A 25,211-nucleotide genomic window follows, 5' to 3' on the forward strand; every position below is an offset into this window, starting at 1 on the left:
AGCTTCGCGTACCTTACATTAGTATGTAACCACTTATCTACTGATCACATACATGCTAACTCTCATATATTAGACAGTGTTAAGTTAGCCTAGATGACTGGAGGTGGGTACAGGAAGAGTTTTGTCTTAAAAAATATATAAATCCTACCTACTAAATTGGTATGCAACTAATATGAAACATCAAAGAAATATCTCAAATGTTTGGTAATTTGCCTGAGATGCGTAATTATGCTAATGAAATATTGGGAAGTATAAATATTAGATATTTCTATCAGTATCATCTGATGCCCCAAATGAGCTGAATTAGGTTTCTAAGATATCAATATGTGAATTACTAAACAAAAAAACTGCTCTTATAAATAGCTGTAATTTTGTGTTGTCAAAAAATCATAACAATATTGCTGCAAGGTCTTTAAAGTAATTGGAAGCTAGTGATATTAAATTATCCAATAGTACCCTCTAGTGGTTAAAAAAAGCAATTCATATATAAGCTAAGCAAAATTGTACTATTTACTGGGCACCCTGCATAATATTTAACTGAAATTTTTCTAAATGAAAATAAAAATGAATGTGGTTGTTACAATTCTCCACTGCTATATTCAACAATACAATCAACTGGAAAAAAAACCAACCAACTTAATACTAAAAATATACCTACCATATAAATACTTTATATCCAATGCAAATAAATTTCCAAAAGCTCTTCTGACTTGCATCTGTGCATTTCTCTGTAGATGTTCAGAGACGGGTTCGCTGAGGGTGAGGACGAACGATGCCTACTTTACCTAGCCTTACCCAGCGCGCTTACTCAGGCATCGGACATCGAGCTCTGAAGGCACGGATCTAATTTTATTTAGGATTGCACAGGACATATAGAGGCACATTATCCAATCAGGTTAACATGCTTATTAAAGTATAACAGAGTCAGCCTATAGGTGAACTATACGTCGAGGGTCGAGGTAGTGTAAACAAACCAAGCATGCCTAAGCAATTCTGCCCAGCAACAGGTCTGAGACAAAGGCCTGGGGGGAATGGCAAGCTCCTGCACACGGCATGGAGCAAGATAGCATAGCTCAGGCGACCTCACATCACAGCTTTCTGGGATGCATGACAGAACGAGGCCTTCCCGCAGTTCAAACTCAGCCTCAAGAGCTGCAAAGACCTTCATTCCATGGCAAGTCTTTACCATTACCTCAGTTTCTCTGTTCAGACTGTTTGGCTTGCTTAGACCATGGTGTCAGTGATTGCTGTCAGATAAGCTTGAGGAATGTTCCCTACATTTCTCCTACTATATTTTCATTCTCTGAACTTCTACTCCTAGGGAAAGTATTCACCTCTAGTCAAAGAAAACTGAGTACCAAGTAAATTAATTGGTTCTAATCACATTTTCATAATAACTTTAAAGTATGACCTAAACCCTTAAATATTCACCACAAATAGATTTTTGCATTGATGGATAGTACTTAACTAGAAATATCCACATTTCCTATCAACCTTGATAGCAGTGTTTTCAATTCCTAAATTTTATTGGATATAAATAAAATAATTCTATCTCTTAAAAATTTTAAAACTAAAATATTTAAAATATTTGAAAGTCATAAAATCCTAATTCAATAAAAATAGTAATTTAAAAGAAACTGATGACATAAACAATGAAAACATACTTCCCCATTTAAACAAATCTTTTATTTCAAATATTTTATTTATCATTGTGTCTTTATCTGTCTATCCATCCACCCATCTATATTTGTATATCAATGTGTCTTTATCTCTCTATCCATCCATTTATGTTTGGCTAAAAGATAAGACATCCATAAATAACAACTAACATTTTTATGCTTTGTGTCTTTATTGAATTTGTTCAAAATGAAGATATTTATAATAAAAAACAATGAAGAGACAACAGTAGTCACAATAATCTTACTTTTTCAAGCTAATAACTTTCAGAATAATATATAAGCAATTTCTACATTTTTAATTTAAGCTTACAATCATCATTCTACCACATTGGCAAATGCTTGTGCAAATAAATAAAAATAAATGATGCATAGGAAGATTGTTTAAAAACTATGGTACAACAAATTAATGTGAGAGTAAAATAAAAATGCACTTAGATACATTGTCACAATGTTTCATATGTCATAAATGTTTTACCTACTTACTGTTTATAATAATCTCTGTACTGCAAAATTCAATGAGAAACAAATGTGCCAATTTATTTAATTTAAACTCATTTATCTATCCCCTCTGTAAGCAGAAAAAGATTAGGTTTTCTTAAAAATATACTTGAAAGAAAATAGTGTTCATTCCTAGATAAAATAAGAATTGAGAGCTCTTCATATGATTTATAACAACTAGGACAGAAGTCACTAAAATGGAAAACTAGTATGTACATTAGTCTTCTAAATTCATTACAGCTATCCAAATGGGATTTTTTCATCAACATGACTGAATAAAATAACTGTGAAAAAAGATAATAAAATACCTGGAAAAGAAACTATAAGTAAAATGACAATTCTACCGGTCTTAACCCCTGCCCCAACTAAAACAAAATAAAAATCAAAACCAAAAACTAAACAAATTTCAGAGAAATAAAACTATAAAATATGAATTTCTACAATGATCCTTATAGTTGATATGAATCATAAAAAGCTATAAAATATAAAAGATTTGCTTGTACCATTACAGTAAAAGAAAGTTCACTTGAGTTTTAACTGAATTTAACTTGAATTTTAACTGAGAATTACTAAATATGATTGCACAAGCATCAAAGAAAGCTATTGCTAAATATCATGTTACAGTGAGAGTGACAGTGATCAGTGTTCTATGTCAGTCAAGTTAAAGAGAAAAAATAGATTTTGTGTATGTTTAATTACATAATAAGTCAGCTATGCATCAAAACAGTACATTTTTTAGTGGCTTTTCATTGTGACATGAATGGTGTTTCAGCATTACACAGTAAAGAAGAAAATATGGGTAGGAAAAATTAGAGATACTCTTAAACTACTCATAACTACCTTTAATTGTACTACAAGGAACTGAAATTCAAATACTTTTTACCTGCATGCTCAACACTAATGAATAATTACACAATTATTATTGATTAGATGGTGTGCTTTAAAATCCATTACTTTCTTAAAATGCAGATACACAGAAATAAAATGGTTAAACATGTAAGATTTTACAAAGAATTTGGGGCACTTACATTAAATAATTACATTTTCAAATATGGCAAAAATACAGCAGTAAATTAAATCTACTTTAAACAAGTTATGAAAACAAAACAGGTATTAGGAACACCACTAGAAGTAGTGTTCAACTAATACATGTTAACTAATAAACACAGAAGTAAAAAAAATGCACTGTTATAAATAGAATAAAATGCATTTGTATTTTTAGTCTTGTGTTTCTGAAAAGGAAATTGCATAATTACATTTTCACAGAATGAGTAATTATATTTAAATTATATAATTAATTAATAATCCACCAAGTTAAGGGTAAAAACAGACCTTAGGTTTTTTTTCTTTCTCTTATTTTTTAGGAATATAAAATTAGTTGTTGGAGAATTCAATAGCAAAATGACTCCACATCAACTAATAATAATTAAAAGTTTCATCAATTACAAAATTCCAAGTGTCCATCCTACTATGATACTATCTGTAGATAGCACCAATAACATTTATTCTGATTTTTTGCTTGAAGTTGTGATTATCCTAAAGCTTGAAGGCCCAACCACTAGAGAAGGAGTGTTTGTGGAGGTACACTGAATGTGCATTAACAACAGAAGGGCAATACCTAAGTTAATGATTCCACTGAAGTAATTTTCTGAAAGGTAAATGAGTATTTCCTTGAATGGCACAGCTTGGGGTATCAGGTATTTATTATGTACAGTATATATACACATATATACAAACATACATTATACAGCAAAAGAATTATGCTCCAAAACTTACTGAAAAAGAAATTTTGAATAGTTTTTACACAAAATAACTAGAGGATATACTCTAGCTGTTCAAGCAGCAATAACCATAAAACTGTCAATCTGGCTGTTTCTTTTGGGATTCTGTTTACAAAATCATTCTTCGAATGCCACATTCACAGCAGAACTTTGCCCATTCTACAGGATATTTTGTTCCACACTCATGGCAAAATTTTGGTAAGTGTCCGGATGAATTTCCTTCAATGCCTTTAATGTTTCCACCATTAAGTGAAGATGCATAGTCTACATCTGACCTGAAGCAGTAGAGAAAGAAATGGAAAAATAAAGGTTTACATTAGTCAACAGTTATTAACTCACAACCCTTGAGAAATAGGAGACAATAAATCTAAATAAAAGCTTGTTTAATCTCATTTTTAATATTCTTGTAGATAAAGTTAAGGAAGGATCTCTGCTGGTAAATATTGTAATTTCAAATGTTATCCTTAAAATTGTATTTGTCATTGATAGGAGAATTAATCATGACCAAATGCAGCCATACTTTCTATCTGTTCAGTGTTTAGCCATTTACCACAAAATGGGAAAAGAATGATTTACAATGTCTTTTCTGCAAGGAGAAAAACAGCAACCCAGGCATGAGGAATGATGGAAATCTCTAGGTTCCAGGTCTTTCCCGCTGGCCACAGGATTGTGGGGTGTATGATATCTGCACTCATGTTTTATTATTTACTTTGATTCTATTATTCAATTGCATTAGATTATTATGATTCAATAAACACTTAACAAGGTCCTATGCATGCACTAGAAAGGTAGGCTTTATTAACAAGACACAGTACTGAAGGTAAAATAGGTCCTGGGTTTAATCCACAGCAACACACACACACACACACAGACATAAATTCATTAAAGGCCTAAATATGGAAAGGAAAGCTATTAGGATTTCAGAATAAGACACAAGGAAGTCTCATTATCATCTGAGTTAGGGAAGGATTTCTTGAATAATTTAGCAGAACCACCCAACAACAAAACTTTAGAGCAAAGTGCCTGAGTTTATAAGGGTTTCATAAAAGAAACCAGAGGAGAAATGCATATCCTATTAATCAAATAGTAATTAATGAATCAGAAAAACTGTTCTTTGGTTTCTATAAGAACATCTTTACAGTCCTTCCTGGCAGGTGTTTTTCTGAGGAAGGGGATTCTTAAGACACTGATTATAAGAATGACACTATTAAAAAAGAAATTCTTTTTTAATTTTTTTTAACAGAGGTAATTACTGAAGAACTCTAGATACTCCCCAATTTGGGTACTTTCTTACATACAAACAGGTTAGGTTGATAAAGAATCACTATTTTCAAGAAAAGCCACCATGGATCTAAAAATCAGAGAGATAAAAAGGAAAAAAAAAAGTCAGCATTTTATGTGTTTGAATACTTCTTACTCTTTCCTAATTTTAGCCACACTGGAAAGGTATAGAATTACAGTTCTCTACATTAAAAAACACATTCTTTTTAGAGGGTAAATTAGTAGCATCAGCATAATTCCTTTGAATCACAGAGAAACTACTAATGAATTAGAATCACGCAACACCAATGGAGGGAAAGTACCAAGGGAAAAATAAAGCAACATTATTGTCAGTGAGATACATAAGAACTACCTCGAGATATAAAAGATCTTTTAAATACTATGGTACATACATTTAAGAAAATGTTCATACATTAATACAAATTTAACATGATATCAAAACTTCAACTTAAGTAGATATTGCCAAATTTCTCTACAAATTGATTAGAAAATTTAAACTTCCACTTGTAGTATATGAGGTTTCTCACTTTAACTTCAGGTTTCATTAGCAATTTGTACTGTGTTAAGAGATTTTCATTTTTGCTAACCTGATAAGAGAGAAATGGTAGCCTGCTATTGATTTAATACATTTTTCTGACTGCTTATGAGATTGAACATCTTTTTTTTAATTTATTTATTTATTGCAATTTGTATATTTTTCCACTGTCATTTCCTAGATTCTTTGTCCTGTTTCCATCAAAATCAGATATATTATTTATATGGGTATTTTTTTAATTTGTAGAAATCCCTCACATATCCTGGGCTGTAATTTGTTTACTTATGTATATAGTAAGTATCCTCTTCCAATCCATCATGCCATTTCACTTTATCCAGTGAGTCTTATACACAACAATTTTTTCATTTTAATATGATCAAACACATTAATCTTTTTCTGTACCATTAGTATTTGCTAAATTATTCAAAAAATCCTTTCCTAACTCAGATGATAATGAGATTTCCTTGTGTCTTATTCTAAAATCCTAATAGCTTTCCTTTCTATATTTAGAACTTTAATGAATTTATATAACTTATTTGTGTGTGTGCGTGGTATTATAGATTGAACCCAGGGCTGTGCACATATTAGGCAAATGCTGTACAAGCTCAGTCCTGCAACTGATTTTTTTAATACCTGAGATGATTTAGGTGTAAAATTTTTTCCACATAGGCATGTCTGTTAGTTTCAGTATGCTCACTTCTGAAATCTGCATTGCTACCTCTAAAAGTGTGGATGATTTCTACTCATTTGTGGAAATGAGGTCTCTCTATAACCAACCACTCCACCCTAATTTTTTGTTCTATTTGTCTATCATTGAATCAATATCAAACTACCTTAATCACTACAACTTCATATATCATTCATGCATTTTTCTTTTTAGTGTCCTGGCTAATTTAGGATTTTGTTCTTCATATACATTTTGAAAACAATTCATCAAGATTCATTAATTTTGTTTGCAATTGCACTGAATTTGGTGAGGGGGAAGTGTAGATAGCTTTATATGACAGAGTTATGATATTAAGTTTTCTATTTTATGAACAATATACATATTTAGTTTTTTTATTGTCTTTGAAGTTTCCAAATTTTCTCAACCAAAATTAAAGTTATTACTTAGCTTTTAAACTGATTCCTATGTAAGTTAAATTTATGTGTGTTCTTATGGGGAGCTTTCTAAACTGCATTTTCTGTTGCTGAAAAACAGACTGCAATCTACACATATTAAAACAGCATACTGAAACCACATTTCAGATCTCTAAGAAACATGCTTATTTCTTGGATATTTAGTATACATCAAAAACTGGACAAAACGTACTTTTTAAAGAATCTGGTTTGAAAGACAGCAATTTGTCAATTCTTCTATGATTCTTTATCCTTAATTATGCATAAGTATCACTTTAAAGCTTTTAATATGGCAAATGAGGATGCCCACTCTCCAAACCAATGATATCAAAATCTCTGGGAGGGTCCTGAACATGTTCAGTTTCAGAAAAAATATATATATATTTTTAAATATTGGATTTCACAATGGATTTATGTGCCTTGCCTTAAAACTTTCTAGGACAAGCTGGGATATTTATAAATTGGGATATCTGTCTACTTACCTAAATACATACAATTGAGATGAGTTAATTATATGTTTAAAAACAGTGAATGCCAAAGTTGGGCACATATCTTGACAAATTAGAAAGAACAGTAATTGAATAATCACCTAAGAGGTTAGTTTTAAATATTAAAATGTGCTGAAAATTATAACTGCAGTGGTTCACAAGGTCTATTTCTACTTATTGATGTAAAAATATCCATGTTGCAATTAAAATTGATACAAAACCCTAAAAAAATCCAGTAGAACTGAAAAAATAGTCTCCGAGCATTTAAAACAATAATTGTATCTACAGAGTCTAAGAAGATAATGTTATTCCCCAACCATTTCTTTTGTGTACAACTTGAAAACCATAATAAATCCTATAACAAGAAAAAATCAGATTATCTATAAATAACTAGTTATCTATTTTTGTACATGGGACTTCAAAAATTATAAATACTCAACTTTTATTTTAGTTTTAGGATGAGAAAGCTAAACATACCTGGCTATGGAGCTATCTGTATATGTTTTTCTTTTGTTTGTAAGTATACTCGAGGAAGAATTTCTTGCCAAACTAGGTGGTGTGGAATTTCGAGATTTGATGTTAGTTCTAGAAGAAACAAAGAGATGAAATGATGAAAAAGTATTGAATATAGACATTTATTTTTCAAATTACCTATTTGCATGATTAGACTGATAATTAGATTCTATAGAAAAGCTCAAAAGACAAAAGTTCACATAATTATAACTGAAAACAAGCTATAGTTAATACTAAGGATAAACCACAGCATTTTTCATTCACTAAGACTGTCTGGATAATACATAAAATCAATTAAAATATTCACACATGCATTACATGAAATTTATATGTTAATTATTTTGAAAGGTTTCTCAAAGTATAAAGTTACACATGCCTCAAAACCTAAGAGGTATTCCTTTTAAGTGACTAGACATAACTGCTAAATAATGCATTAAACAAGCAATTTATTATTGTCCTAAGCATGAGATATGACTTAAAAATATAAGAAATATTAGCTAATCATTTTACAGGATAAAAATTTATGAAAGTTCTTCAAAGAAACAACAAAATAAATAGGTTAATTTTCCCTTTAAAGATTTAACTACAGGAACTAGTCAGCCTGGTATCTGTAGTATAAGGGAGACTGTTGAATGGATCATCACTGAATTCCTATTTTTAAACTTCAGAAATAAAAGAAAGATTATAAAGTAGAACGATGATATAATATCATAAGGCTTTCAATCAGATAAAACTAGATTCAAATCCTAACTGCTATTGACCAGCTTTGTGATAGTGATCAACCTCTTTGAGTTCCCTCATTAATAAAATGATCATTTGTAGGAAAATTATAAGACATAAATTTATATAAATATTTAGCATTGGTGATGATAATAACTATTACTACTGTTACTGATACTAATGTTAATACGACTACTGTCACTGATACAATACTTATATAATAATGCTTACTATAAAACAAACATATTTCTAGTTGTTTTGCATATATATACTTATTTAATGCTAATAATCCTATGAAACATATAAGAATTAATTTTAAAGATGAAACAAATAAGACAAAAAACCCTTGAGTAACTTACCAAGGTGAACAGTTAATATGCTGTAAAGCCAGGATTCAGACATTCAATAAAGAATTAGTTCTTTCCCCTTCTTTAAAGATATAGTCAATTCTTTTCATTTCACACATAACCAAGGTTACATTACAAGAGCAAGTAGAATATTTTTCTAATTCCTCTATATTAGAAATTCTTGGGCTTTTGAAATTCTCCCTATTCTACTCTTTGGAAAAGTTGAAAAAATCTCCTAAAATTTTAAATTAATTACTTCTAAAATACACATAGGTAACAACTGACTGTTTTTCAAATACCAAGTACATTAATTTCAAATACAAAGTCAAGTACTACAAATAATTTATAATCATTCCACAAATCTCAGGGAAGATATTATCCCCATTTCAAAAACTTAAGTAACTGTGTGTGTGTGTGAGAGAGAGAAAGAGAGAGGGAGAGAGAGATGAGGTATTGGTCTGGTGCCTTGTATTAGAATGGCCCTGAACTCATGGGCTCAAGTGATCCTTCTAACTTCACCTCCTGAATAGGTGAGATTATAATATGCACCATCAGGCTCAGTTTTAAGAGCCTGTGTTCAATGAAATGATGTAAATTGTAAAGCCATTATATGGCCAGATTAGTACTTGAATTTAAACTTCAGTAGGTTATGTTACAAATTTCATATTCAATATGTAACTCTACCTTCCATGAGGCGGCTGCTTTGGGTAGTTACTTCTTCAGTAAGTAAAGAACCACCTTGCTATGTGGATGAGATGCTCTAGACTTCCTCAAAAACTTTTCCAAGTTCATCCATGAGATTTATTCTACTCTATTTCTGTAGAGCGTATCTAGGGATGTTGTAGAATAACTATAGTGCCTTTTGAGAAATTTAATCTCCTAAATCACTGTCAAAGAATGGCATTTCACTAGGAAGGATACCCCCCCCCACCCCTTTTTAAAGCTCTAGAACAATCCTGTTAGAAGTCTTATCACCTTCATATAATATGTGCCCAAGATATACAATGATGACACAAATACAGCCATGAAAATACATACATTTAAACATATATACATTAAAAATGTTTACATTTAGAGGAAAATATGAGGTTGTTAACATTAATAGCTGTGATATTAAATAACCTAACATTTATTTTAATAACATACATTATTAAATATTATTAATATACATTAGGTTCTGAATGTTTACTTTCTTCTAGACCAGTCTGAAAACTAGCATCCAAAATCTACATCTGAAATTTGCTTGCTCTAGCTCAAATGAATAAGAAAGGTAGGTTTAACTGTAGAATTATACTTAAATCCATCTTACTTCTAGTCAGTTTTTGTTTTTGTTTTTGTTTGAGATATGATTCAAAAGGTAGAGAGTAGCTGGAGCACAAACACAAATGGCTTAGGATACAAAGTCTTCCTTCTAGGATCTATCACTAACTACTTAAAAATAACCATGGCTGCTACCAGTAACATAAATATTTCTCCCATCTTTATTTTACTGTGTATCTAGTTAAATTTATTATTATATATCATATATACATAAGCAGAATGTTATTATATTATGTGCACTGGTTTAAAATAAAGTATTTAATAATCTTTGTAGTTTTAGTAAGTAAATTAATGTACTGGGCCCTAACTTCATCATTTAAAATGAGAGTTAGTATTATACGTAAACCCTGAAGACTCATGCTGTAGAATTTTAAAAATAACTGTCATTGCCACACTCTCTTCTCAGTAAGCTATACCAGAACACAAAGGAGTGAATCTTGGCAGTGTAATACCATTTCCCTATTTTACATATAATTTAAAGTCATCTAATAAAAAAATGAGTAAGAACCCCTTGATTATTTTCTAAGATCTTTTCCTCCTGGCTATAATTCTTCAGCATCTGCTTAACAGATAATTTAGTAGTATTACATAGTATATATGACAATTTTCTCCATACTCTTCTTTTCAAAATTATTGTTGAAAACTCCACAAAACAACTGCTGAAGGTGACTGCTATTAAATCCTTTAAAAATGAATATTTAATGGGATAAAATATATGCTTTAAAAATAGTGTTAGTTAGAATAGAAATATTGAACAACAATGAAATGTTTTAAGTCCTAGGAGATTATTTAGCACTTTTTGGTTTAAAATGATTTAAGATTTCTTTTTAAGAAGGTAAAAGTTACAGTACTGTATTATATAAAGCCTTTTAAAAATCTGGAAAATATTAACCAAACTGAGTTACAAATACTTACTTGTAAATGGGTAATAACTCATGTCTTTTGATGGCACTGTCTGATTGTGTATCACTGTCATACAACCTTTGCACATGTCTTCCAGTTCGAAGTGGAGGGCCTAACTTGTCCATCTTACTATTAAAATATATAAAGGTGTACCCATAAGGTGATTGCTACTGTTTCTTTATATAAAGTTTTTTTTAAGAAAAAGACATTCTGATTCATCAGAAATCCACTACCATCCCTTAATTTTCCAACTGCCAGGGTAACAATTAATGTTAAAAAAAAAAAAATCTCTGAGAGTTCATAAAATATTCATGATTAGACACCCAAATTCTGACTATTCAGCACACCCTGACAGTTTTGATGCACATCAACTACCACATTCACACATAGTAGGGAAATGGAATCAATCAGGAAAGACAACAAATATTTCAATGAAAATCTGTGAAACTAGAAGTGAACTACAAGCTGTTATTCACAAATCATATGGTTTTTTCTCTTTTCCTCTCTATTATCTTATTCTACAATTTCCTCTGCATTTTAAGATTCTAAAAATAAGAATTAAATAGTTTATATCTGACTTTCTAATAAGGAGCTTATTCCTAAACTTTATGTAGGAAAAAGTAAAGTACTATCTATGTGAAAAAAACATGGATGCCAATATTAAAAAGCACACATAAAATAATTAAATAAGCAAGTCATGTGAATTTTTTTTTTTTTTTTTTTTTTGGCAAAGGTACACAGGATCTCCATCTAGAGGATAAAGTACAAACTGCAGGTTGATAGGTTATTTCACTGCTTTACATCAACCAAATTACTCCATCATATATACCATTACCAACCAATAAACATTCACAGTGGGAAGAGAAAATTAAATTAGGAAATGTTTAAAACTACCCTAAATGACTGCTGAATAACACACTGCTTAACTTTCAAATTACAGTCTATTTAAGAGACATTTGTTCATTCATTTTGTTTCCACTCATTCACTAACTCAATAAACCCTGAGCACCATGTGTCAGACATTGTGCTAACTTCTGGGGGCATAGTGGTAGATAAAAACTGTTAATGTTCAAAAGAATCTATTCATTTTTCGAGATTATAAAGGTCTCTGAGGAGAAACACATTACATTCATTTTTATGTTTTCAGTGGCCTAAACATACAAGTGTTTCTTTGTAAAAGTTGGTATTAATATTCTGCAGGTGGTGGTATTTAAATTAGGAATTAAAATTTTAAAATTGCCTTCATTAAATATGTATATAAATATAATTTCTAAAATGTTTGAGATTAAAATTGGTTTCTTCATGAGAAAGATTTAGAATTCTAATTGATTACTTTTTCTTCGAATTCTTAAAACAACTATTAAAAAGACATTATTGTTCCAATGTGGTTAGGTTTATCTTTAAAATGGCACCTGTGATTTATGAATAAGGTATAAAAGATCTTTCTCAGGAAAACAGGTACTAAAATTAAAAATTAGAAAATTTTAGCTAAGCATAAACAAGGTCTTGAGTTCTATCCTAAGCACCCCCTGCCAAAAAAAAAAGTCAGATTCTTCCAATATGGTAAGAAGTGAATATCAACAAAATACAATTTAAGAGAGGATATGTATAGAATCAAATAAAAATCTAAGGGTAATTATAAATATTTTCAGATTTTAAAAACCCAAATTAAAGGCAGGTTCCACTGATGATTTTTACCACATACTTCTGTTATAAAATTCAACTTACTTTATGTGAGTATATTTGTGTGATCACACATACACACATAAACCTATACATTTCAATATTTCCTAAGCTCAATGTTAGTAAATGCTATCTTTGAACTAAAATCACTTAAACTTACATTCTGCTATTATCTGCTATGGCTAAGCTATGTATCAAAACCAAAACTTATATGCCTCAATAATGATCAAAATTTTGTACGGTATTTTTGCAGGCTTTCACAATATGCACATCCTCATGAGCTTCTTTTCATTTTTTTAAGTACTGGAAATTGAAACCAGGACCTTGCACATACTAGGCAAGTACTCTTTCACTGAGCTATATCCCCAATTCTTTTCTTAATTTTAATTTTGAGATAGGGTCTTGCTAAGTTGGCTAGTCTTACCTCACTCAAATTGTGACCCTCCTGTCTCAGTCTCCTGAGCAGTTGGGATTATAGGTATATGTCACATCACCCAGTTCAATGAACATTTAAAAAAAATATTTGACAATGCCATCAATCTATTTCTAGATTTACTAGGAAAGGTCCCTGTTTACTGTTGACACCAAGAACGAATTCAACTAGGAAATAAATCACTCACTCTGATTTACCAAGTCTTGTGTAAGTATAGTACATTGAGATGTAATAAAAAGAAAATTTCTGAACTCATATTGGGGAAAAAGTTTGCCAGGAAGCATTTTGTATCTTTGTGGACTTCTGTAGTTATGATGCTCTGAGACAAAGTTTTGAAATGTGTCAAACGTCTACTTCTGATCTTAAATCCATCAAGCCTTAACAGATAATTCAGTACTCAATTCTATTATGGCAAAGTTAGCTCCCTAATACAATAGTTTCAAACTTCAAAGTAAGAGAAACCAACTTCAACATTTAATTAAAAATATTTCTTATATGTTTTTGTAACTTTACCTCATCTATTAATCTCCAAAGTAATCTTACGTTTTTCATAGTAACTGAACAGAAGTAACTCTCTGAAAATTGATATTTTAGCTACTGAAAATTATTAGTAGAGATACATTTAAACTGATATTAAGAAAACAGTTCTTAATGCACAACTGTATAAAACTCCAATATGTAAGGTTCAATGTGGCTGTGGCAATATTTATTTAAAAATTAAATGTTTCATTACACTTCTAAAATTTCCTAGGATTAAAGATAACTAGATAACTGCAAAGAATACAGCATAATTTCTACATTAGAATGTGTTTTCCTTTAAAAAAAAAAATCTGTTGAAGTTGACCCACAGGATATCTAGAATTTAATTACCAAACATGAGAATTTTTCCAAGCGCAAAGCTTAATTTTTCTGTTTCATTACTCCCATATATGCTATTATAGATCCCTAGTTACCTGATTAAAATGAACCACACCAGAGTACATACACCAGACTTCAAGCAACTTCAAGCAACTACAAGCCACTGAAGTGATATCATTTACTAATGTGAACAGATGCTCAATTTCTTGAATGTTATAGTTAACCAGACATATTAATTTCATTTTTACTCAATCTTGAATCAACTGAATAAATGAGAAAAATGGTTGCCATTTAAACTTCAAGTAATTCTCCCACTTCCACTAGGACCATAATGCTATGATGTGAAAAAAGGTGTAGATGAGTGATTTAATTTATTAATTCTTTTTTTAACTTTTCACTAAAATATAATGTATGGAAAGCATTCTGCCAGCTTTTGTAGGTATATCTCTGATCTGTCATATTGTGGTCTCTATCATATGGAGCTTAAAATCTAGCAAGGGAAACAAATTATTACCTCAACTGTTCTAAAGTAGGAATGGTATCTGTCACTAAACAGTTGTGAATGGTTCTAATTTAATGTATATAGCAATATTCTAGTTAATGCAGTACATATATTAGACAGAAACAAATAACCACTGCTCTCTTTCCATTACTAGGAAACCCTCTTTTAACACATAGAATGGATAATCAGAATTTGAACAGATATGATTCACAGTTTAATGAGATATGAGATAAACAAAATTTTTAGTCTTTATGGCATTATAAACAACACACAAACATTGTGCTCAAAAATCTCTGCTTAATAGTAAAAACATATTTTAGGTAAGTATAGGTCATTAATACTGGTCATATTTTCTGAGATAAGTCACTAAGGTCTAAACAGACTCAGAATGTTGTTAAAGTGAAATGGATATATTCAAAGTCATCTACCTAATTAGTGGCATCATAGAAAGCAGAAGCCTCGCTTTCTAAGATCAGCAATCCTTTTTATTATACTAGTTTCACATATCCTACTTAAGAACAGTGTTTAAATACAATATTGCCAACTGATAAAATTACCAGTATAAAGCACTAAAAAATTTTGCCTCTTAAATTCATAATCACTATAAATGAAACCATAAGCAATATTACAAACACTATGACCTAACATAGAAGACAATTCTTTGATAAAAAAAGTTTTGCAAAATTCACTGTGAATACCTACTTCATTTAACCAAGAGAAGGGAAAAAATATTTTTTTTACCAGTATAAGTATAATTATATAGCAATATTCTAGTTAATGCAGATTCTTTTATTTTTTCAACTGTTAATTTGTTACTATCTTATTTTTCAACTACCCCTTCTACCATTACTATGTATCTTTTTTAAAAGATAGTCTGCTTCTTATTTTTGGAAGTACAACAATAAGAAAAGTATTTAATTCATCAGATCTAATTAGCTTGAAATTTTTCTTTTCCTACAATAATAACTACATTAAACTTCTTTTAGGTCTTATATTTTGCATGTGGTATGAACTGGGAAACAAAAGGTCATTAATCTCACTTGATAAATACCCTTTTATATATTTCCTACATGAAAATCAAAATGAATGTGAGCCAACGAGTACTTACATTTGAAAATAACAGGACTATATTTCCTTAACCATCAGCATATGTAATGATACATACAAAAGCTTTCATTGTAATGGTCCTATAGAAATGCCCTAATTTTCTGATTTATTAAAATGGAAGGGAAAGTGAATTTATAACAGATGACTTGGTAGTAAAATCTCTGGCATTACCAATTTTTCCATATTAAAATGGATTATTAAAAGTTAATTAAGTTACTTCATTAATCCTTTAAGTCCCAAGTATTCAATTCTGCCAACATAACAATTATTTCAAAATTACCAAGAGTGGCCTACTTGTTGTCAATTTAAGTTTTTACAGATGTTCCATAAATAGGATGATGGGATAAAATGGGTTAAAAGCTATCTATTTAACAATGTAGAAAGAAAATGTAAAAAAAGTATTAAAAAACAGAAAAGAATTACCTATTGTTAACATTTCAGCATATTTTGTCTTTTTTCTACATATACTTTTAGTTTCCAACATACTACAATGTTCCATACATGGGAGTTTTGTATCATTTTCTCTGTTTACAGCTGAATTATCTTATTAAAATTTATTTATATTTTTATGGTTATAAAATATCCCTTTATAAAACTTTCACAATGTACTATTCAATCAAAGCTAGTGACTATATTTCATTTTTTAACATAATGAAAACAATAAAAACAAATGAATAAATATTTAGAGTTAGGCAGATTTCAATTTTTATCTTGTTTCTCTTAACAGCTTTGTGGCTTTGAAAAAACGGTTTCTGATTTTGTTATTTATAGGTGTGGAGTGATTTTAATAAAAATACATGCAAAATGTCTAGCACAGTGCCTGACACATAATGCTTAGTAAATTATAATCATTACAAAATCCTTCTATATTTCAATGTATTTCCTGAGAGTATATCCTCAGAAGTAAAATTATTCAATCCAAAAATATGAACATTTTAAGGCTGTTGATAAATACCATCAGATTATTTTCTAAAATGGTAATACTAGTTTAGATTCTCAACAATGAGTATATTTCTAATCAACAATAGGTTAAAAAAAAAAAAAAAAACTAGAAAATTAAGCTTAATGAAAAGGTCAATTTCCAGAACTAAAATAAAAGGTTAATGCCATTTAAAGACATGCCATAAATAAATTATTGAATGTAAACTTACCCTGCCTGAGGGGTTGCTATAGCTTTATGAGAAGGAGATAAGGACTGAAGTTTGTTTCCCAAAGAGCTGCTAACTGAAGGCACTTTACCTGAAGGTGTACCTTATAATAAAAAAGGCAACAGTTAAAGAATTCTCTGAAAAAGAAAACTCACATAGAATACAGCATCTGACAAGGAAAACAATTCTTTAGTAATGCTTTTTGCAGCTATAAGTCAAATTATTAATAAAAAATTCTTCTTAAAAAGTAATATTTTAAAATGTTATTTCCAGGAAGTAACATATCCATTTTTAATTTCTAGATTATAATTTACATATAAATAAAGGTACATTTTAGTGGTCAATATCTTCTTCAAACCACTAATTTTTTTTTATTAGGAATAATTATCAAATCAGAAAAGTCTGAGGAACCAAGGTAGAAATGAATGGAAAATACTGTGGTCAAAGATTCAAAAACTTAGCTATTATTACATGAACACATGATATTCAGTACAAAAAACAATAAAATATCTAAAGTATAAGTTACTGAAAGGTGCTTCATTTGTATCTAGAAATAATTATTAATGCACATCTCTTAATTATAAAACTATTTTAATACTCCAGAAGAGAGCTCTATCTTCATTTCCTTCTCTAACACAGTTTTAAAAAATTAAGTGATTGTGTGGACATCATTACCTACAACAGTTTTGCTAGTGCCACTTGGCTGTGGTAATCGTGAAGATCCTGATGACGTAGTTCCAGGAGAATTTGACTTTTTCAGTGCAGGTGGCTTATACTAAAATAATAAAAATAAAATATTCTATGAATGTAATTTCTGATTATGAATTACAAACTAGTAATTCAAAAATTCACATTCTCCCAATCTAAAATTTTAGTTTTACAAGGAAAAAAGAGTTTGGAGATGGATGATGGTGATGCCTACACACTGAGTGTATTTAATCCCACTGACTATACACTAAAATGTTTATGGTGCAAATAAAATATTTATATTTATAAAGATTTTTGCTGAAATCATAAAAAGTTATTTTCTGGAAAATGGTCTATTTGGACTAACCCTTTAATGAAAAACAAAAAAATGACCAGGAAATATCAAAATGTATGTACAAAATAATTTTAAAAGCACTGAAAGTCAGATGAGAGGAAAAGAAATTGCCAGTCTAACTCCAATTTGAGATTATAATATCTGCTTGGCTATCACAAAGATCAGTCAAGCAAACTAACACCAATAATTTAATTTAAACTGTTTTCAGACTCACAGTATTCCTGATACCTGGAAAGAACAAACACAAAACTTGTCTGTGAGAAGGCACATATAAGGCATAATAACCATCATAAATACTTTTTTAATGATAACAAGTTGTAAATAGTCAATAATGACCAAAGACATGAGTCTAGTCCATGAATATGGGAAGAAGACAGAACATGTTTAAGGCTGCCTGATACTACAATTATCAGACACATATTACAACAAAATAATTACATGTATTACACTTAAATAAATAAATGATGAATATGAGAATAATTTCCAGGAGACTGGAAACAATAAAAGGTAGGAAAGTTAAAAAATGGCCAACTTTAAGAAATTAAAAATGTGGTAACAAGTTAACAAACTTGGGGGAAAGAGGTAAAGTGGCTGCATGATCCTCCTGTAGATAATAACTACAAAAGGATTAAAAAAATAAAAAAGACTGAGAGACTAGAAAACATGAAGGACCCATAACTGTGTGTCCTCTGGGTTTAACTGCCTAAGATATAAGACACTCTCCCACTCCTAGAAAGAGAACAATACAATGAAAAATAATAGATTTGCTATATTACCTACAATATTTAGTTTTCAACCAAAAATTTGTAGCAAATAAACAGGAAAATATGGTGCATATTCAACAAAAAATGACATTCAACAGAATCAACTCCACATGGGCACAGGTGTCAGATTTAGCAATCAAGGACTTAAAAATAGTTACCATACCATGTTCAAAATGCTTCTGAAAATAAAATTAAGGAGACCGTGATGAATATGGTAATAGTAAATAAACAGTTCTCTGTTTTCAGATAACCAAAAATGGAAAATTCATTGTCAGTAGATCTGCAATACCCACTTGAGAAACCTTTCCAGACTGATAGAAAATGAAAAAAAGATAGCAACTTAGATTTGCAAGCAAGAATGACAATGTTTGTGAAAGATAAATACATGAGTAAATATAAAACACAAGTATGGGGCTGGGGAGATAGCTCAGTCGGTAGAGTGCTTACCTTGCAAGTACAAGGCCCTGGGTTCAATCCCCAGCACCCAAACAAAAAAAAAACCCACAAGTATATGTATAAATTAATATAGGTGTGTGTACATACATATGTATATAATGTTTATACATTTTCAATTACTTTAAAAGCAGATTACTGGGTTTTATTTTGTTATTGGTATTGGGGATTGAGCAAAATGGTGATTTACCACTGAGATATGCCCCTAGTCCTTTTTATTTCTTATTTTGACACAAGATCTTGCTAAGTTGCTGAGGCTGGTCTTGAACTTGCCATCCTCCTGCTTCAGCCTCCCAAGCACATACATGCCTGGCTAAAAGAAGATGATTTTTAAAGTAATGAGTCTATCATCATATAACAACAGCAAGAGTACTGACAGTTTTATAATATCTATAAAGTTATTTATTTATTTATATATATACATATATATATATATACACACACATATATGAACAATATATAAACAACAGACAATAGCACTAAGGATGGTAAGAGGTAAATGGAAATACCTATAGATAGGAATAAGTTGTGTTATTCCTAGATAAATTTTTATTAAAAATGCAGAGTTAGCTAACAGGAAAAAGTATTTGCTTATTAAGACAAAAGAGAGAAGTAACAGAAGAATCAAAGATCAAAGACAACAACATGGCAGATCTCAGCACAACCTACCAATAATAATTACGTTAAATAGAAATGTTTCGACACTTCAACCAACAGATTGTGGTTGCTAGGCTAAATTAAAAAGCAAAACAAGAACCAATTATAGGCTTGTCTACAGAGTATGCAAAGACATGTATTTAAAGAAAAGAAGGAACGAAAAGTGCATAACTAAGTAAATGGCTATATTCTTAGAAACACATTTTAACAAAAGGAATGTTGTCAAAGGAAAGTGACATTTCATAATGATAAGACAGACATAAATAACAAATTATAAATGTTAATACTAAGAGAAATTCATTTACTTGTAAAACTCAACAACAGAACACACTTTTTCCCTCTAGATGCCATGTAACATTCATTGAAAAAAGAAAATTCGAGTCAATAAAACGAATCTCATTAGGATGGAAATTTTGCCTAATATTTTATCAGACTACAAGAGAATTAAACAAAAATAAAACATTAAGAAAAGCCCCAACTATTCATAACTAAATGTTTCATTCTGAAATAAAACTATGAGTAAAAGAATTTCAAATTTTGAATTTTAAACTGAACAATAAGAACCTTATTAAGATTTGTATATACTGGAAAACCTTATTTAGACAAATATGATCTGCCAAAACTGAATCAAGAGGACATAGAAAACCAATAACTAGAAATGAGCTAGAAGCAGTAATAAAAAGCCTTCCAACAAAGAAAAGCCTGGATGGATTCTTAGTTGAATTCTACCAAACCCTTAAAGAAGATCTAATGCCAATACTCCTCAAATTATTCTATGAAATAGAAAGGACTGAAATACTTCCTTCTATCAAGCCAGTATCACACTCATACCAAAACTAGATAAGGGCACATCAAGGAAAGAAAACTGTAGATCAATATCCCTCTTGAACTTAAGATGCAAAAAATCTTGATAAAATACTAGCAAATCATGTTCAACAACATATGAAGAAGACTGTACACCACAGCCAAGTTGGTTTTATTTCAAAGATGCAAGTATGGTTTAATACATACAAGTCAATAAATATAACTCATCATATAAATAGAATTAAGGATAAAAATTACTTAGTCATCTCAACAGATGCAGAGAAGGTCTTTGACAAAATTTGGCACACATTCATAATAAAAACACTAAAGAAACTAGGATTAGAAGGAATCTGCCTCAAAATTATGAAGGCTAAATATGAAAAACCCAAAGACAACTTCATAGTAAATGGGGAAAAACTAAAAGTATTTCCTTTAAAATCTGAACAAAGACAAGGATGTCTACTCTCACCACTCCTATTTAATGTAGTGCTAGAAATTCTAGCCAGAGCAATTAGGCAAAAGAAGGAAAGAAAAGGATAAACACAGAAAAATCAAGTCATCACTGTTTGCAAATGATATGATCTTATACCCAGAAGATTCAAAAACTCCACCAAAAGACTGCTAGAGCTAAATAAATTTGACAAAGTAGCAGGTTACAAGATCAACATGCAAAAATCAACAGTCTTCCTAAACACCAACAACAAATATGCTGAGAAATAAATCAGGAAAACAATTCCATTTGCAATAGTCTCAAAAAACAAAAAGCAAACAAATTAAAAAATACCTTAGGAATAAGCTAAGATTGTGAAAGACCTCTACAATGAAAACTATGGAACACTGAAGAAAGAATTTGAGGAAAACTCAGAACATGGAAAGACCTCTCATGTTCACATATGTATACAGGCAGAATTAATATTGTTAAAATGGCCATACTACCAAAAGCAAAATACAGATTCAATATAATTCCCATGAAAATACCAATGACATTCATCACAGAACTGGAAAAAAAGTGCGAAAATTCATTTGAGAGAATAAAGACCCAGAATACTCAAAGCAATTTTAAGCGCTGGAGATATCACAATACCTGACTTCAAATTATTCTACACAGCTACAGTAACAAAAACTGCATGGCAGTAGCATCAAAACAAACACATATACCAATGGTACTATAGAAGATACAAAGATAAACCCACATATCTAGTCATCTGATCCTTAATAAAGGTGTCAAAAACACACTGGAGAAAAGATGACTTTTTTAACAAATGGTGCTGGGAAAACAGGTTATCCATATGTAGAAGAATGAGACTAGACCTTATCTCTTACCCTGTACACACACATACACACAAACACAAAAGAAAAAAAAAAAAAAACAAAAAACTTGCAATGGATCAAACACCTAGGAATTAGACCAGAAACTACACAACTCCTAGTGCTGACACAGGGTCAACTCTCCAACTTTTAGGCACAGGCAACAACTTTCTTAATAGGACCCCTAAAAGAGTTAATGGGATGGTATCGAATTAAAAAGCTGCTGAACAGGCAAAGTAAACAATTAACAATGAAAGAAAGAACCCACAGAATGGGAGAAAAATCATTTGCTAGCTACTCTTCTAACAGACAATTAATATCTAGAATATATAAAGAACTCAAAAAGTTTACATCAAAAAAAAATCAAATAACCCAATTAATAAATGGACAAATAAACAGACACTTCCCCAAAGAAAAAATACAAATGGCCAACAAACACATGAAAAAATGTTCACCATCCTTAGTAATTAGGGAAATGCAAATCAAAACTACACTGAGATTTCATCTTATACCCGTCAGAATGGCTGACGTGTCAAAATGGCTATACTACCTAAAGTGCTATACAGATTCAATGCAATTCCAATTAAAATCCCAATGATGTACCTTGCAGAAATAGAGCAAGCAATTATGAAATTCATCTGGAAGAATAAAAAACCTAGAATAGCTAAAGCAATCCTCAGTAGCAAGAGCGAAGCAGGGGGTATTGCAATACCAGCTCTTCAACTCTACTACAAAGCAATAGTAACAAAAACGGCATGGTATTGGTACCAAAATAGACAGGTAGATCAATGGTACAGAATAGAGGACATGGACACAAACCCAAATAAATACAATTTTCTCATACTAGACAAAGGTTCCAAAAATATGCAATGGAGAAAAGATAGCCTCTTCAACAAATGGTGCTGGGAAAACTGGAAAACCATATGCAATAGAATGAAACTAAACCCCTATCTCTCACCCTACACAAAACTCAACTCAAAATGGATCAAGGACCTCGGAATCAGACCAGAGACCCTGCATCTTATAGAAGAAAAAGTAGGTCCAAATCTTCAACTTGTTGGCTTAGGATCAGACTTCCTTAACAGGACTCCCATAGCACAAGAAATAAAAGCAAGAATCAACAACTGGGATAGATTCAAACTAAAAAGCTTTCTCTCAGCAAAGGAAACTATCAGAAATGTGAAGAGAGAGCCTACAGAGTGGGAGAATATCTTTGCCAACCATACCTCAGAGCGCTAATTTCCAGAATCTATAAAGAACTCAAAAAACTCTACACCAAGAATACAAATAATCCAATCAACAAATGGGCTAAGGAAATGAACAGACACTTCACAGAAGAAGATGTACAAGTAATCAACAGATATATGAAAAAATGTTCAACATCCCTAGTAATAAGGGAAATGCAAATCAAAACTACCCTAAGATTTCATCTCACCCCAATTAGAATGGCGATTATCAAGAATACAAGCAACAATAGGTGTTGGCGAGGATGTGGTGAAAAAGGAACACTCATACATTGCTGGTGGGGTTGCAAATTAGTGCAGCCACTCTGGAAAGCAGTGTGGAGATTCCTCAGAAAGCTTGGAATGGAAACACCATTTGACCCAGCTATCCCACTCCTTGGCCTATACCCAAAGGACTTAAAATCAGCATACTACAGAGATACAGCCACATCAATGTTCATTGCTGCTCAATTCACCATAGCCAGATTGTGGAACCAACCTAGATGCCCTTCAGTTGATGAATGGATAAAGAAACTGTGGCATATATATACAATGGAATATTACTCCGCAATGAAGAATGATAAAATTATGGCATTTGTAGGCAAATGGACGAAATTGGAGAATATCATGCTAAGTGAGATAAGCCAATCTCAAAAAACTAAAGGACGAATGATCTCGCTGATAAGCAGATGAGGACATATAATGGGGGGTGGGAGGGGTTAGCATTAGGTTTAGGGTTAGGTTTAGGGTTAGGGATAAGGAGAGCGGTAAGAATGAAGGAAAGAAGGACTGTATAGAGGGAAAAGAGGGGTGGGAGGGGTGGGGGGGAAGAAAAGAAAATAAACATCATTGCCCTATGTAAACGTATGATTACACAAATGGTATGCCTTGACTCTATGTACAAATAGAGAAACAACATGTATCCCATTTGTATACAATAAAAAAAAAAAGAATACTAATAATAAATGCTGGAGAGGGTGTGGAGAAAAAGGAGTACTTTTACACTACTGATGGGACTGCTAATTAGTACAACTACTATGGAAATCAGTATGGAGGTTCCTCAAAAGACTAGGCATGGAACCACCATAAGACTCAGTGATACCACCCCTCAATACTTATCCTAAAGAATTAAAGCCATCATACTACAGTGATACATGCATTCCCATGTTTGCAGCACCACAATTCACAACAGCCAAACTACAGAACCAGTCTAGGTGTCCATCAACAGATGAATGATAAAGAAAATGTGGTAAATATACACAATAGAGTTTTAATCAGTCATAAAGAAAAATGAAATTATGTCATTTGCAGGGGAACGGATAGAATTAGAAATTAGACACCATAAGTTAAGCAAACTAAGTCAAACTCAGAAATGTAAGGGAAGAATCATGTTTTTCTTTCATATACAGAAGCTAGAGAGGAAAAAGGAAAACAAAAGTGGGGACAGATCTCATGAAAATTAAAGGGAGATCAGTAGAGGAAAGGGACCAGGGGCCAAAGGGAGGTAGGGAAGAAGGGGTAAAGTGTTAGGGAGTGAAATTGGTCAAATTATATTGTTATATTGTGTACTGTGTGCATGTACAAATATAAAATAACAAATCCGATCAGTAAGTCCAACTGTAATGCACTCATTAAAAAAATGTGGAGAAAAAAATTTGTAAGATGCACTTAGAACAATGCAATCAAAAGTCTTTGTACAGATTTAATAAAGGGCTGGGGTTGTAGTTCAGTGGTAGAAAGCTTACCTAGCACGTGAGAGATACTGGGTTTGATCCTCAGCAACATATAAAAATAAATAAAAAGGCGGTATTGAGTCCATCCACAACTAAAAAAAAAATTTTTAATGTAATAAAGTTCATAATCCTCTAGCTAGATTAGAAAAAGAGGGAAACAAAACAAAACTACTTGTTGGAGAGAAAAATGAGAATACAAAAATATCAGTATCAGGAATGAAAAAGAGGATACCACTATAAATTTTGTAGGCATTAAAGATTAATAATTTCAGATCAATAAATGCAACTACACATATGAAAGAGGTAAACTGC

General features: G+C 31.0%; 1 protein-coding gene across 1 annotated transcript in view; it reads right to left on the bottom strand.

The window, feature by feature from the left end:
• Nucleotides 1-1,809: 1,809 nt before the first annotated feature.
• The window catches only part of Zc2hc1a (zinc finger C2HC-type containing 1A), a 47,122-nt gene continuing 23,720 nt past the window's right edge, over nucleotides 1,810-25,211 (bottom strand). The window contains exons 6-10 of the mRNA XM_047548378.1: nucleotides 17,591-17,690; nucleotides 16,919-17,018; nucleotides 11,197-11,313; nucleotides 7,859-7,966; nucleotides 1,810-4,233 (exon numbers count right to left, since the gene is read on the bottom strand). Of these exons, the coding sequence (XP_047404334.1) occupies nucleotides 4,068-4,233; nucleotides 7,859-7,966; nucleotides 11,197-11,313; nucleotides 16,919-17,018; nucleotides 17,591-17,690 (591 nt within the window). The 3' untranslated portion in view covers nucleotides 1,810-4,067. The remainder of the gene's footprint in view (nucleotides 4,234-7,858; nucleotides 7,967-11,196; nucleotides 11,314-16,918; nucleotides 17,019-17,590; nucleotides 17,691-25,211) is intronic.

Source organism: Sciurus carolinensis, chromosome 1, assembly GCF_902686445.1.
Source record: "Sciurus carolinensis chromosome 1, mSciCar1.2, whole genome shotgun sequence".
NCBI lineage: Eukaryota > Metazoa > Chordata > Mammalia > Rodentia > Sciuridae > Sciurus > Sciurus carolinensis.